The sequence below is a fragment of the Astyanax mexicanus genome, chromosome 14 (assembly GCF_023375975.1).
Source record: "Astyanax mexicanus isolate ESR-SI-001 chromosome 14, AstMex3_surface, whole genome shotgun sequence".
In the NCBI taxonomy this organism is placed as follows: Eukaryota; Metazoa; Chordata; class Actinopteri; order Characiformes; family Acestrorhamphidae; genus Astyanax; species Astyanax mexicanus.
Genome location: NC_064421.1, coordinates 29,181,773 through 29,197,015, shown reverse-complemented (window position 1 = coordinate 29,197,015; position 15,243 = coordinate 29,181,773). Strand labels below are relative to the sequence as shown.

Below are 15,243 nucleotides of genomic sequence, written 5' to 3'. Positions count from 1 at the left end.
AATTTTTTTACTTCATTTAAGTATTAGATCTGTATCGGCAGATGCTCCAAATCAAACGACTTGAAGGCAAAAAACGTGATCAGGACGTCCCTAACTATGCTGATGTATGTTGAGTTGACTTTGTTTGGGTGTTGGTAGAGGGTTTGATCTATGTTTTGAGTTCAATAGATCCATGTGTCCATCTCTCACTCTTCTGACTACCAGGACACAGTAAAAAAAAATACATTCAAAAATGGCTCTCGAATCAAGAAAAAACACCACAGCGAACAGGAATACTAGCTTTATTAGAAATAAAACAAATATTTAACAGTCCTATTCCAACATACTAGAGCTATTAATAATGTTTTTAATGAAACAATATTTTAAAATTCCTTGTTCATCCCAATATTACAAGTGCAAACATTCAGTCCATATCATTCTCATCAACAGCTCGGTGTATTACGATCATATTAACCACCAGGTGTGTGGAAACGAGCGTGTTAACATCTGAAACTCACTGTAACATCACTTTATCTTTCAACCTTCACAATTACCAGTTCAGGACCATTTAATAATTACATATCAATAGAATAGTGAACAAAAATAATAATATTAACCAACAATATTATAAACTAACCTACAGAGAAAGAGATTAAATTTGAATCACAGGCAATCGGGGACTTCACTCCGGTGGTCTCCATTCCCTTTAATGGTGAGGAGAGGATCTGAAGCCGCTTTTCCACTGCAGGTCCATTCTTGTGAATTTTCCCAAGTGTCGATTCAGCATGAAACGATTACGAACTGGGCTGAGTACAATAACTGTATTTATGGACACAGAACCATACAGTAGGAGGGGCTTAAAGACTGAGGGATGTGCCTGTTGGTTAGCTGGGCCAGGCCAGAGCCTGATTGGTAGAGCGATGTAGTGATGTGGGTTGAGGCCCAAAGCTGTTCTGTGCATTTCCAGGTCCTGAGTAAGCAAACATTAAGCGACACAGCAAATGGAAACTGTAACCAGTGGAAAAGCGGCTAAAAGATGAAATTCCTTTAACAACGAGTCACATGTTTCTCTAGACGAAAAAAAAACAACAAAAACGCACAAGAAGAAAACATTTATATCACCACGTAAATATAATGTTTTTTAATGATGAGTCTGTGCAGTTTCAGACCTGTTTTCAGAGAGGAAGAGTCATACCTACAAGTCATCACTACATTAAAATCAAATCCATTTTTTATGCCCAATAAAACCCTACTCAGTGTGAAAGGGCCTGAAGTTCACATGTTGACCAGGTTAAGAGAAGCTAATAAACAGCCTCTCTAACAGCATATAAAGCGTACAGGCAATCAGGACAGCAGTGACCCCAGCCCCTCGTACAGTTCTCACGCATGGGGGTGAATATCTGATTGTACAAGAGGCATCGAGTTTATGTTTATATTTATATTTACAAAATAGCTTAAAAGCTACAACAATAAGGCACAGCGGCAGTGAATAAATCATCACTAAAGCTCTCTAAACAAAATTTCTTTGCCCTTTCGAAATGTGTGTGTGTCTGTGTGTGTGAGAGAGAGTGTGTGTGAGAGAGAGAGAGAGAGAGAGAGAGAGAGAGAGAGAGAGAGAAAGAAAGAGAGAGATAAATTTATATCGGCAGATCTTGATCACATTTGTAGACACCCCTTCTCTACAGCAGTTTGTTTGCTCTCTGGTTGGCCTCATCAATGCGAGCTTTATTCATATCAGCCTGTGGAAAAATGAACAGAAAAGATGTTTTAAGTATCAATGTCTCACATGTTTTAAAAACAGTTGATCATTTTCATTACCAGCTTTTAGAAGCATACTTGAATAATAAAAAAAAAAAAATAAAAAAAACACAACCTAGATTTGTATTATCTAAAATACCATATGGGCTGCAAGTATTTCAGTACTAATCTGTTAAATATTTTTCCCAAGTAGTCAAAGATTGTTTCAGCCATGCCCTCAATCTCTGCTTCCTGTGGCCTAGAACTCACTCCATCACTTCTATTAACTATAGAAACAGCTGAGTGTGGGATTTAAATGTGCAGAAGGTGTTTAAAAGTGAAATCATGTGATATTTAGTGAGTAAATATGTATTCTGTTGTGATTAAGCCCTTTTGGAGACACAGACTGATTTAAGTGTAATCTGAGTAAATGAGCTCATTAACTGAATAAACTCAAATATGTAAACATGTTTATTCTGCTTTATTTAAGCTGAAGAATGCACGGCGATGCCTTACTTTGTCTATGATGCGATCCACGGTTTTGTTTTGCTTGTCAATCTCGTTGCCCATATCCAGAGCCATGGACTTCAGATTCCCGATGATGCTGCCCACCTGATCCAGGTTTTCTTCCATCTCATCCTCTCGAGCATCATTAGTTATCCTGATCAAAGATGCACAAAAAAAAAACACTTTTCTTTTTTGTCTCCTTCATGGCTTTTTACGTTTACTAATCTTAAAGTACCAAAGTCCTGCAAAGTCATGCCCACACCACACCGCACTGAACTGTCTGAAAAGGGAAGTATCTTGCGACACCAGGAGGCAGCGAGACGGATAATAGTTAGAAACTTTTTAGAAAAAAAAAAAGACATTTTAACACTAATAACAGTATTTGCAACGTCATATGTTACTTTACAACATGTGTTATGCCATGCTAAGTGCAGTTTAGCCACTGACCTAGTCTTAGAGTCTCTGTAAAACACAAAATCCACCGAAGATCCTATGTAAACCTATGCCCAGAAGGTAAAAATCCACCCAGAGTTTTGTTGAGAAGAGCTGCCCAGGCAGTTGAAACAAAACCCTGGGGTGGATCTTTACTTTCTGAACCCGAACTACCAACCTCTGCTTACATATGATAGCTAGCTAGCTAAGTAACTAGAATAAACAGAACTGTTCTAAACATACACACCTACCTATCTCTATTGTACTTCGCTGGTGGTGTTACATAGACAAAATCTCGATCCTTAGCTCTAAATAACTGTGCAAAGCATATAACACTGATGTGTAACGAACTGCCATGTTGCTCCTAGCGCTGTTAGCTCCTATCTGATGAGATGGTGGTTGCGAGCCAAGGTGGGAAAGGCCATGAATACTACTTCACGAGTTGATGTAGACACAGGTGCTTTTTCTGATTGACTTTTTTCTGAATATTTTCTAGGGATGCACCGATACCCCTTTTTCCTTACTGATACCGATACCAGCTTTTCTGATATCGGCTGATACCAAGTACTGATACCGATACCAACTGTCTTATCCTGAATAAGATGTAATAACCTGATTGGCTGCTCCACAGTTTCCGCCTTTTTTGAAAGATCTGTTAAGTGGATTGGCTGAAGTAGATAATGTTTGACAAGGAGCTCCTGTTGTCGACTTAAAATTATTCAATTGAACATGTTATGGTCAAAATATGGTAAAAACCAGGAAAATCTTTAGGTGCTTTTCAGATTCTCTATTTTTATTGTACGGTACCGGTGCAACCCTAATATTTTCTTATACTCGCTACTGCAGAAAATGGATGTTGAGGAAGGGTTTCATATGCAGCATGCATACACACCAGAGAGAACTATTGTATTTCGCAAAAAAAATAAATAAAGGGGATTTTAGCAGAAGGACACCTTTAAGGCCTCCTAAATCGAAACACGAATGCAACAATACGCCCTGATTTTTCCAAGGTATCTTCAGCTCACTGTTAGAGATTAGCTTAGCGTTTAGCTGTGGGGTCACTGTCCAATCATGTTGTGATCTAATAAAACAGAAAAGGTCTAGATTACTGAACTCTGACCTGGCTGATCCTGAGTTAAATATTAAATCCAGCACTGGCTGTGTTTTTTGACTGTGCTGTCAAAAAGGAGGCCATCACTGTTGCAGTAACTACACTGACTTTTATCACTATATCAGGATTCACAGCGTCGCTACTGTTCAGTGAAATTAAATTTCTACTCTGTATGATAAACTATTCTAATTTAAAAAGTATTAGAGTTTAACACCACTAATATAAATAATTCAAAGTTGCCAATCTTACATTAGATAAAGGGTGATTATTCACAAGTAACCACAAAATGTTGATGCAATGAATCCTTCTTTATAATCAATTAACACCACTAGTTACTTGTCAGCAAAGACAAAAAATATATACATTTTAGGAGTATACTCTATTGAGTGAAATCTTAACATAAAATCGTTCAGATCCACAGAACAGTGCAGCTTCCAGACCTCAGCCGGGATCTTACTAACGTGAGAACTCAGATCTCTGTACCTCTTAATGTAGGGACCGCCAGAGGACGACACAGGACCAGCAGCTTGGCCATTGCGGGCAGCGGTTGGCTGGCTGGAAACCACGCCTCCCTCTCCACCCTCAATGCTGGCATTGTCACTTCCAGTGCCCCAAGTCCTCTTATACCTCCCATCATTCTCTATAGACCTCACCCTAAAACACAAATGTTCAGATCATTAAAACTACTAATCTAAACCATGCTTTTACCCCCGCAGTGCTATTCTAATCACACATTTACCTTAACAGTGCTTTTCTAATCATGCATTTAACTCAGCAGTGCTATTCTAATCTTAAATTTACCTCAGTAGTGCTATTCTAATCATACATTTACCTCAGCAGTGCTATTCTAATCCTAAAGCTACCTCAGAAGTGCTGTTTTAATCCTAAATCTCTTAGCAGTGCTATTCTAATCATACATTTACCTCAGCAGTGCTATTCTAATCATACATTTACCACAGCAGTGTTATTCTAATCATACAATTACCTCAGAGGTGCTATTCTAATCTTACATTTACCTCAGTAGTGCTGTTCCAATCCTAAATCTCTCAATAGTGCTATTCTAATTATTAATTTACCTCAGCAGTGCTATTCTAATCCTAAATCTACCTCAGTAGAGATGTTCTAATCCTAAAACTCTCAGTAGAGATATACTAATCATACATTTATCTCAGCAGTACTGCTCTAATCTTACACCTTCTTTAGTAGTGCTAATCTAAGCATGCATTTACCTTAGCAGTGCTACTCTATTAAACATTTATTAACCGCAATGCATTATACACTACTGAAAGTAAACCCCTGTCCAATGTTCCAGTTTTTATCAACATTTAAGCATCTCAAGACAAGTTATTAACCTGTAATTAAAGAAATTCTAAATAAAATACCTATCACAGGGACAGACACACAGGCCACAGCACTTTGACAGATCTGTCAGGTTCTTCTCAGCTGCTTTCATGTCCTTATTGATCTGGTCCATGCCCTGCTCCACACGCTTTAGTTGCTCTGATTAAAGAACATATTGAATGGGATCATACATCAGCAACTAATAAAGAGATTTAATAAATAAGAGTGAATTGTTAAAGGAGACATAGGCTGTAATGGCAATTACTTGCTACTTCTTTTATAAGTAATATTTTCAGGAATCCAGTGAGTGTTGTTTAATATATTCATAAACATAAACCCACCATTAATTAACTTTATGGAAAATGTGTAAAATATTTAAAGTTTGTTTATGTTCTATATTTATATATATCATACATTTACCTTAACAGTGCTTATCTAATCATACATTTACCTCAGCATAGCTATTTCTAGTTCCTAGCTTTCAAAATCATAAAAACAGCTGAATGTGGGACTATTTAAAAATCCCAGCTTGATGTTTAAATGTGAAAAGTGCTGATTTTGGTAAATATGTAATATGTTCAGCACTTTTGGTAACCTAGTGTGAATCATGTGAATCAATATTGCCCTAACTACAAATAGGAATCCTTTCCAGGCACCATGTAGAATTTAAGCGAATTTAAATGCTGAACTCGCTCACCTCCCTGCTGGTCCAGCATCTCCATGGTCTTAGTTCCTGTTTCTTTGCTCTAAAAATTCAGAAATGTAGAGGGAGGAATTGTAAACGAAAAAAATGACATACCATAATAGGATCTAGAATTATCACAAACTTGGAAAATTTGGATCTTTTTGAACACAACAGCTCTTACCTCCTCTGCCATCTGCAGCATTCGTCTAGTGCTCTCCAGAGACTGGAACAAACACAAAACCATTAATCAGCCAGGACCAGATACTCAGCATTCTATCAGTTCTGATAAATCTGAACATCCAGACCAAACAAGACACCAAATCCCCTCATAACACACCACACTTGGGTAGGAAGGTCATATCAGATGTTTACAAACAGGAAAAGAGGAAAATGGTCAAATAATTATATTTAGTTGGTAACTTTAGTTGCCCTAACAGTATGAGTGTAAAATAAATGATTTTTAACAAAAATAATCTGATTATCATAACCGAATTCTGTGATGAATCACGATTACTCACACCTCTTCTACTTCTTGAGACAAAACATTTCATCGCTGAAGAATTTTTTGTGTTAATCACAAAAATAATATTTTTTTATTGAGGGACAGCGATTGAATTATTAATGGAATTTAGTTGAATTGAGTATTAATGGAAAAAAATCATAAATAATCTGCATTAAAATAAAATATAAACACGTTAAAGTTTTCAGATTAATCAAATACCTTAATGCTTTAACATCATTTAATAAAAACATCCCAGTCACTACAGACTTCTTAATGAAAATCATAATTTTCTTTTTTTTTCTGATCAAAAGAACGATCTGATCCGAGAGATCCGTGATCTGTTACACCTCTTAACAGAAATGGTTCACTTTTCACAGGGGTATCATTACAGTACTGAGGACAGTCATGGCAAATCTTGGAATCTTTGCAAAAATATTCGGTAAAGAAACACATACACCACTTTTTTATCCCTGGAAAAACTCAAACTACAAAGTATTGAAAATTCACCATGTTTAAAGTGTATTTACACAGGGATTTTAAAGGAATTTTGTGAAGGGAAGTGAAAAACAAAGCATCTAACTTCCTTTCCCAATTCACACACTGACCCCTGAACTGGAAAACTCCAGGCACATCTGCTCTATACTTAAAACTGGGAAGTGATTACACTCTGATCTATAAAAATCTTAGAGAAGAGCTGGGCAATATGGCCATTTCTTTGTACTGTGATAATTATACTTATTGTATCCACAACATATTATAGTAAGAATACTGAGAATATCATCAGTGTTTAATGTACAATAAGCCCACTGTACATTCCAATATAGTGTAAAAAAAAAAAAAAAAAAAAAAAAAAAAAAATCATAAAATTTTCGGAATTATATCATATCCACAAACAAACTGTGATTTTTGGCCATATCGTACAGCACAGTGTACAAAAGAAAACGGTAAGTGACTAATAGTTTACCCCATGTTGCCCGTGCTGTCCTTTACGGGCAGGGCCACTCTTTCATGCTGTTAGTTATAACACATAAAGCTCACCGCAGTCCCTCAGAAAGCATGGAAACACAGAAAGCAGAAGAAAAGGAAGGTAAAAGAGAAAAAGGTTAGAGGACCAGATTAGAAGATTAAAATACATCACCAATTCCAAAAACACTGGCCACATCCTAACTTTATCAGAACTGCAGTCCGGCCATTAACTTCTAAAGAAGTTTTTTTTCTACAGATGCAAACAAAACATATCCTGTTTGCTAGCATAATAAAATGTTCTGTGATCAAGACAAAAAACATCTAGGCTATATAATGTATGCAGTGTTGAAAAAATGACAAATAAAAACCTGCTAAAAGAATGCATTTGGTATGCAGCCAATTTTTTTTTGTTTTGATAAATGTTTGTTTTAATGCAGCCCTGCTTTCAATATCTGATATATGTTCTATTGTGAATAAAATGTAGGGATATGACATTTGCAATGCATTTGCATACATTTTTTTTATGTATATTTAATTACATTTTTACACAGCGTGCCAACTGTTTTTTTGGAACTGGGACTGTAAAAGCATCAGTCATTAGTGCTGATGACTACAGAATCACACATTCGCTACTGCAGTTACTACAGCTGCTTTTTCACTACAGAGCCAATCGGTTACTTAGGCCAGTGAGAACCCATTAGCCATGGTGCAGTTTCTGATTCCATCCTAATCCTGCATCGCCACCAGCGCTGTCCCGCATCACTACCAGCCTCGTCCTGCATTACCACCGGTCTAGTCCCGCATGAACACCGGCCCCGTCCCACATCACCACCGGCCTCATCCCGCATTACCACCGGCCCCGTCCCGCATCACTACCCCACTACCAGCCTCGTCCTGCATCACCACCGGCCCTGCCCGCATCACTACCCCACTACCAGCCTTGTCCTGCATCACCACCGGCCCTGCCCGCATCACTACCTCACTACTAGCCTCGTCCTGCATCACCACCGGCCCTGCCCGCATCACTACCTCACTACTAGCCTCGTCCTGCATCACCACCGGCCCTGCCCGCATCACTACCTCACTACCAGCCTGTTCCTGCATCACCACCGGCCCTGCCCGCATCACTACCTCACTACCAGCCTGGTCCTGCATCACCACCGGCCCTGCCCGCATCACTACCTCACTACCAGCCTGTTCCTGCATCACCACCGGCCCTGCCCGCATCACTACCTCACTACTAGCCTCGTCCTGCATCACCACCGGACCTGCCCGCATCACTACCTCACTACTAGCCTGTTCCTGCATCACCACCGGCCCTGCCCGCATCACTACCTCACTACTAGCCTCGTCCTGCATCACCACCGGCCCTGCCCGCATCACTACCTCACTACTAGCCTGTTCCTGCATCACCACCGGCCCTGCCCGCATCACTACCTCACTACTAGCCTCGTCCTGCATCACCACCGGACCTGCCCGCATCACTACCTCACTACCAGCCTGGTCCTGCATCACCACTGGCCCTGCCCGCATCACTACCTCACTACCAGCCTGGTCCTGCATCACCACCGGCCCTGCCCGCATCACTACCTCACTATCAGCCTGGTCCTGCATCACCACCGGCCCTGCCCGCATCACTACCTCACTACCAGCCTGGTCCTGCATCACCACCGGCCCTGCCCGCATCACTACCTCACTACCAGCCTGGTCCTGCATCACCACCGGCCCTGCCCGCATCACTACCTCACTACCAGCCTGGTCCTGCATCACCACCGGCCCTGCCCGCATCACTACCCCACTACCAGCCTCGTCATGCATTACCATCGGCCCCGTCCCACATCACCACCGGTCGCATCCCGCATTACCACAAGCCCCGTCCCGCATCACTACCTCACTACCAGCCTCGTCCTGCATCCCCACCGGCCCCGTCCTGCATCCACACTGGCCTCATCCCGCATCACCACTGGCCCCGTCCCGCATCACCACTGGCCCCGTCCCGCATCACTACCTCACTACCAGCCTCGTCCTGCAGTACCACCGGTCTAGTCCTGCATCAACACCGGCCCTGTCCCATATCACTACCGGCCCCGTCCCACATCACTGCCAGACTTTTCCTGCATCACTACAGGCACCACCTTCTGCATTACTACCGGTCAACATCAACATCAACATTGCAACATTAGGGTCCCTGTGGGAAAACACCCGAATGGTGGCCCTACTCTGAACCATTCGGCCCTGCAGTGGAAAAGCAGCTTACAATTACTGTAAATGCGGAGAATGAAGGAAAGTTAGTTGAGAGAGACAGTGCAGGAAAGAAAGGAACCTAGAAGAAAAGAAACGAGTACAACAAAGAAAACGATTTCCAAACATTACCACAAGCTGGCACAAAAGATTAGTTCTAAACATTTTTTTTAAAGGTAAAAGAAGAAAATGTATCATACCTCATCGGTCACCTGGTTGGCTCTCATTGTGATTTCTTCCACAGACATGTCCTCCATCTTGCTGGTGTCGATTTTGGCTGATTTGCCAGCAGCGCTTAGCTCTACACTCTGGGGTCTGATGGTCAGAGGTGAGAGGTCATATTCAACAGGGTACTTATTAGAAATAATCAGAACCCCCCACAACCTTAAGAACCCCATGGAAAACACAAACGACCAGAACATTTCCAAAGATCCCACAAGTAGATCTGCAACTAATGATCATTTTAGGAGTCCATTTATCTGCTGGGGATTTTTTAAATTAGTTGATTGGTTGACTATTATTTCCATTATACCCTCCAACTTTGCTTAATAGCTTAATCAAATGTATTTTTAACATTTAGTTTTAACATTTGAGTTTATTTTTTCATGATTTAATAGGTGAGGTAGAATGTGAACTGGAACAGAAGTTGGTCCCTCAGGAAGGACGGCAAAAAATTCAACCAATCAACTAAACGAAAATAAACAATAAGTTTTAGCCCTAATAATCAACCCTAAGACCATTTTTAATCAGCAGACTGTACTTTAGTTAATCTCCCCCTCAGGCAGAGCGCTGGAGGTTTCAGCGGTAAAGGCAGCGGCAAGAGATTTGTAATGTAACAGGAAAGAGAAAACCAGGAGATAACAGCCTCTCTGACAAAGTAATACAAAGCTTTTATACATATTGTCTAAACTGTTTTTACCATTTTGTTTAGTACATAAGTTTTGTAAACAACTGCACACAGCCAACTGGGGCTGAAATGTTTCGGTACTACAAAAATGTATATATATATTACAAAGTGCATATTTTCGATCCAAATTAAAAGATGGAGCCTCTAATGATGACCGTATGAGAATGAGATTACTCATAACAGGTGACAAATACAAATGTTGTGTGAAAAGAATGATAGTTTTTGTTTTTTTTTTTGGTTACAATTTAGAAAAAGTATTATAGTGGTATAGGTAGAGAAAAATTTAAAACAATAGCCCCACAGCAAACCACTATAAAACTGACAGTCCGTAAGTTTTTGGTGAAAATGTGCAATTGCACCAAGCACGCTACGAAGTACTTTTAAAACGTGCACTGTGGTGCAGTCTCCTCTCTGAGCAGAGGAATCTGATTACTTTAATAAGGACTCTGATGCTCTCTTTTATCTGGACAGATAACTTTATGGCAGAAGGAAAAGCTGCTGTTGAACAGTGGAGTCTATGTTTTCACCCTGAATGACGTAGTTGAAGTGATGATGTGCTGAATGGGAAAAATCTGCAATTATTTTACTAGCTTGCTTAAGGGTGCGCTGAATATATACCACCCACACAGTAACACTAGTGCTTTCAAAACTGTGTGGTATATGTGTGGTGAGTGTGTGTGCAACTGGGTGTGCAACTGTGTATGCAAATGTGATTGTGTGTGTGAATATCACACTGTCACCCATTAAACTGCTAAACAAAATTAAAATTTGATAAACAAAACAAGTCTGAACAAGTAAACTGTTCATTTAGTATAAAATCAAAGAACAGTACATCTTAAATATGCTCCAAAAATGGTTATGATAAACGTCATTGTGCTTTAAGGCCATTTTATGCTACAGGCATAAAGATAAATAATAATAGCCTAATAGTGTGATTACACTCACTCACCTTGTGATAATTAAGGCTATTCAGACACTTCTATTAAAATGTATATATATATATATATATATATATATATATATATATATATATATACACAGCTCTGGAAAACATTAAGAGCCCACTTCAATTTCTAAATTCGTTTTTTGGTATTCAATGGTATATGTTTGGGTAAAATGAACATTGTTGTTTTATTCCTTTATTATTTTTTATAAAAATATTGTTATTTAGAGCATTTATTTGCAGAAAATATGTAATGGCTAAAATCCCTCAGTCCAGCATGGTTTGATGGCTTGTGGTCATCCATCTTCCAATTAATTATATTCCAGATGTTTTCAATTTGGTAAAATCAAAGAAACTCATCATTTTTAAGTGCTCTCATTTTTTTCCCCGAGCTGTATATATATTCAATTTCATATCATGTGCGTTCAAAATTAAATAAACACTGAAAAAAAAGGAAAACATGTTAAGGTCAGTAAAAAATTATTGCAGCCATGATAATTTATTAAGTAGAATAAGTCGACAAGGTAATTAACGTGACCGGACAACATGGATGTAATGCAATCTTAATTAAACATTTATTTAAATGTTCTTTGCTATCTGGTACAAACCCACAACCTTTCATTGACTCTAAAAAGGGAAACGCATTTCCAGTTTTTCCCCTTAAACTGGTTTTCCAAGATGTCGCGTCTCTAATGGCAGACAGATTAACTCAGCGGTACAGTGAACCACACAGTGTCACGTCTCCTAATGTTTCAGAAAAGGTTTACACGTAGCTTGCTTTTTCAAAAAACATTAAGCTAGAAAACTTGGTAAAGCTATTAAAGACAACACAAACATCTGATTATTTGTTTAAATAATTGAAGTTTGTGGGTATAAAATACCGCACAAAGAGATACGGCTCACATACACACATTTCACCAATAGAAATGTTCCCTGGCAGAAATAAACATTGAATAAATATTGGGCTTTTGTTGAATGACAAATGGTGTATCTTTATTTAAGGTTTCCAAATAGGCTTCAATTCTGACACTGAATTAACAATCATTTAAAGGCTTTAAATGAATAGAGCTCTTCTACACAATGCTTTAGGTAAAAAGGTGCTCCCCCATTATTACTGCAACAACAACAACAATAATATTTATATAATAATTATATTTATATAAGAATTATATTTTCATTACTATTACTAATACTTTGATTTAAATGTTCTACAGTGCAAGATAACAGTACAAGATTTAGACAGAGAATAAAAACAAGTGTAATCTTCACAATAGGAGTCACAAGTAACAGTAATTAATTTAAATGCTTGATATTGTTGCAAATAATAACGAATTGAGACATTAATTTAATGAATAGTAATGTCTTAACTAATGTAAATGAATGATTAGTTGACACGCACTGTTAATGAATTTATCCTTTTTGTAAAGTGTTATCTAAACAAGATGTAAAGAAAGTTTAACGTAAACACAACATATAAAACCATAAAGCTAATAAATCAGCTCTAACGGTGCAGATTAATGTTGTTTCAGTGCACTAGAGATGGAAACATTGATTTAAAATAGTTTGGCTATCAGGGCAGTAGCAATGATGTTAAAGATGTATTTATCAGTGTTCATCGATTTTACATTGATTTAACCAAATATATTGCTTGTAATAAACTTTACTAGCATTAAACATGTATCTTTTTATATTGTTTGTATTGTATTTTTACAGATGGTACTATGATCCCTTAATGTAGAACATTTAAATAACAAAACAGCCTTTAAATAAACCTTAATTCAATGTCAGAATTTCAATACTAATGCCTATTGGCCAATAATAAATAAAGGTTGTTTTAAGGTTTTTAGTTGTAGCTCTCTAGTTTTAGTTGTTTTACTCTCTAGTGTCTGTCATTAAGGCTATAATGTTATGCTCTTTAAAACTGTAATCCAGGAACCCACAGCAGCTGGAGCTGATCTGAATGCTGGGGCTGATCTGAAAGATGGAGCTGATCTAAATGACGGAGCTGATCTAAATGACGGAGCTGATCTAAATGATCTGAATGACAGAGCTGATCTAAATGATCTGAATGACAGAGCTGATCTAAATGATCTGAATGCTGGAGCTGATCTGAATAATCTGAAGGTTGGAGCTGATCTGAATGATCTGAATGCTGCAGCTGATCTGAATAATCTGAAGGTTGGAGCTGATCTGAATGATGAATCTGATCTAAATTATCTGAATGCTGAAGCTGATCTAAATGATGGTCCTGATCTGAATGCTGGAGCTGATCTGAAAGATGGACCTAATCTGAATGCTGGAGCTGATCTGAATGCTGGAGCTGATCTGAATGCTGGAGCTGATCTGAATGATGGAGCTGATCTGAATGATCAGAAAGCTGGAGCTGATCTAAATAATCTGAAGGTTGGAGCTGATATGAATGATGAATCTGATCTAAATTATCTAAATGCTGGAGCTGATCTAAATGATGGAGCTGATCTAAATGATGGAGCTGATCTAAATGATGGAGCTGATCTAAATGATGGAGCTGATCTAAATGATGGAGCTGATCTAAATGATGGAGCTGATCTAAATGATGGAGCTGACCTGAATGATCGGAAAGCTGGAGCTGATCTGAATGATCTGAAGGCTGGAGCTGATCTGAGCGATCTGAAAGCTGGAACTGATCTGAATGATAGAGCTGTTCTGAGTGACCTGAAAGCAGGAGCAGATCTAAATTATCTGAAACTGGAACTGATCTGAATGATCTGAATAATAGAGCTGATCTAAATGATGGAGCTGATCTGAATGATCTGAGGGCTAATCTGAATGATCTGAGGGCTAATCTGAATGATCTGAGGGCTAATCTGAATGATCTGAGGGCTAATCTGAATGATCTGAGCTGATATAAAGGCTGGAGATGATCTGAAGGCTGGTTAAGGTTAGTAACACATTAGTTTAGCCCAGAACAGAAAGTTCCACCACCCTGAGGAGTTGGTCGGTTTAATTCCCACACTTACTGTTTACTCATGGTGCTCCACGGTCTTCTGTTTCTCAAACTGAGAGGAATAACAATAACAAGCTCTTCACTGCCGTCAGGCTAATAACTTTTACCTCAGCAATGCTAATGCTAACAGCTAGCATAGCAAAAACAGCTATTTACTCTTTACTTTTATAATCTACAAAATATAAAGACGCTAATGCCGTGTACAAGTATCACTGTGAAAGGCAGCGCTCGGACAGCAGGTCGGTACTCACCGTGTTTAAATGAATAATAATAAACCAAATTCTTCAGTTTCTGACTTAAAGCGAAGTTTCCTCAGAGTTCCTGAATTCCTCCACACCCGCCTCGTCACATGACGCACCACTGCGCATGCGCAACAACACCAGCGCTCACTCTGAAGAACAGCAGATGGCGCTGTAGCATTATTTCATGTTCTCAAGGTAATCTAGTAAAGTATAAATGAGAAAATATTATAGAAAAAAAATAAAGAGAAAATTTTAACATTTTTAGATTTTTCCATTTTTGTCAAAAATGGCTTATTATGCCACCGATTCATTGTTAAAAGATGCAAATGGAAGAACACCGTTCATGCCTAATACTCTATTACTGAATTTATCTTAAATATGCAAAAATATGCAGTTACAGTAAGGCCAAATAGACTCAGTACTGGAAAAATAGATTATTTTCTTTAACCATGTAAAGCCTAAACCATTAAATTATAACTATAAAAGTTTTGTTTTAAAACCGTATAATTGATTTTACATTCTGAAGGACAACAATACCTTTTAGGACTTTTATGTGTCATATTTGATACATCAGGATTTATTGCCCACAGTTCAATTGGTGTTCAAATTTTACTGAGCTAATTGCAAATTTGTATTTTTACCTGAGAACATGAATCTGATTTTA

At 38.4% G+C, this 15,243-nt stretch overlaps 1 protein-coding gene across 50 annotated transcripts; it reads right to left on the bottom strand.

Moving 5' to 3' along the window:
• Window positions 1–265: 265 nt before the first annotated feature.
• On the bottom strand, window positions 266–14,784 carry LOC103046345 (synaptosomal-associated protein 23). Of its 50 annotated transcripts, XM_015604628.3 has the most exons (9): window positions 14,589–14,707; window positions 14,351–14,389; window positions 9,702–9,816; window positions 5,974–6,015; window positions 5,805–5,853; window positions 5,149–5,266; window positions 4,250–4,420; window positions 2,233–2,377; window positions 266–1,718 (listed from the first exon to the last, which is right to left on the bottom strand). In XM_015604628.3, exons 2-9 carry the CDS (start codon window positions 14,359–14,361, stop codon window positions 1,659–1,661), a joined length of 711 nt encoding a protein of 236 aa, XP_015460114.2. In that variant the 5' UTR covers window positions 14,362–14,389; window positions 14,589–14,707; the 3' UTR covers window positions 266–1,658. The 50 variants fall into 50 exon arrangements, with proteins under 50 accessions (XP_015460114.2, XP_049319530.1, XP_049319540.1 ...); XM_049463573.1 differs by lacking the exons at window positions 266–1,718; window positions 2,233–2,377; window positions 4,250–4,420; ... (1 more) ...; window positions 5,805–5,853; window positions 5,974–6,015 and adding an exon at window positions 7,521–8,850 and having other exon boundaries at window positions 8,902–9,816; window positions 14,589–14,784; XM_049463583.1 differs by lacking the exons at window positions 266–1,718; window positions 2,233–2,377; window positions 4,250–4,420; ... (2 more) ...; window positions 5,974–6,015; window positions 14,351–14,389 and adding exons at window positions 7,521–8,340; window positions 8,392–8,850 and having other exon boundaries at window positions 8,902–9,816; window positions 14,589–14,732.
• Window positions 14,785–15,243: the final 459 nt, after the last annotated feature.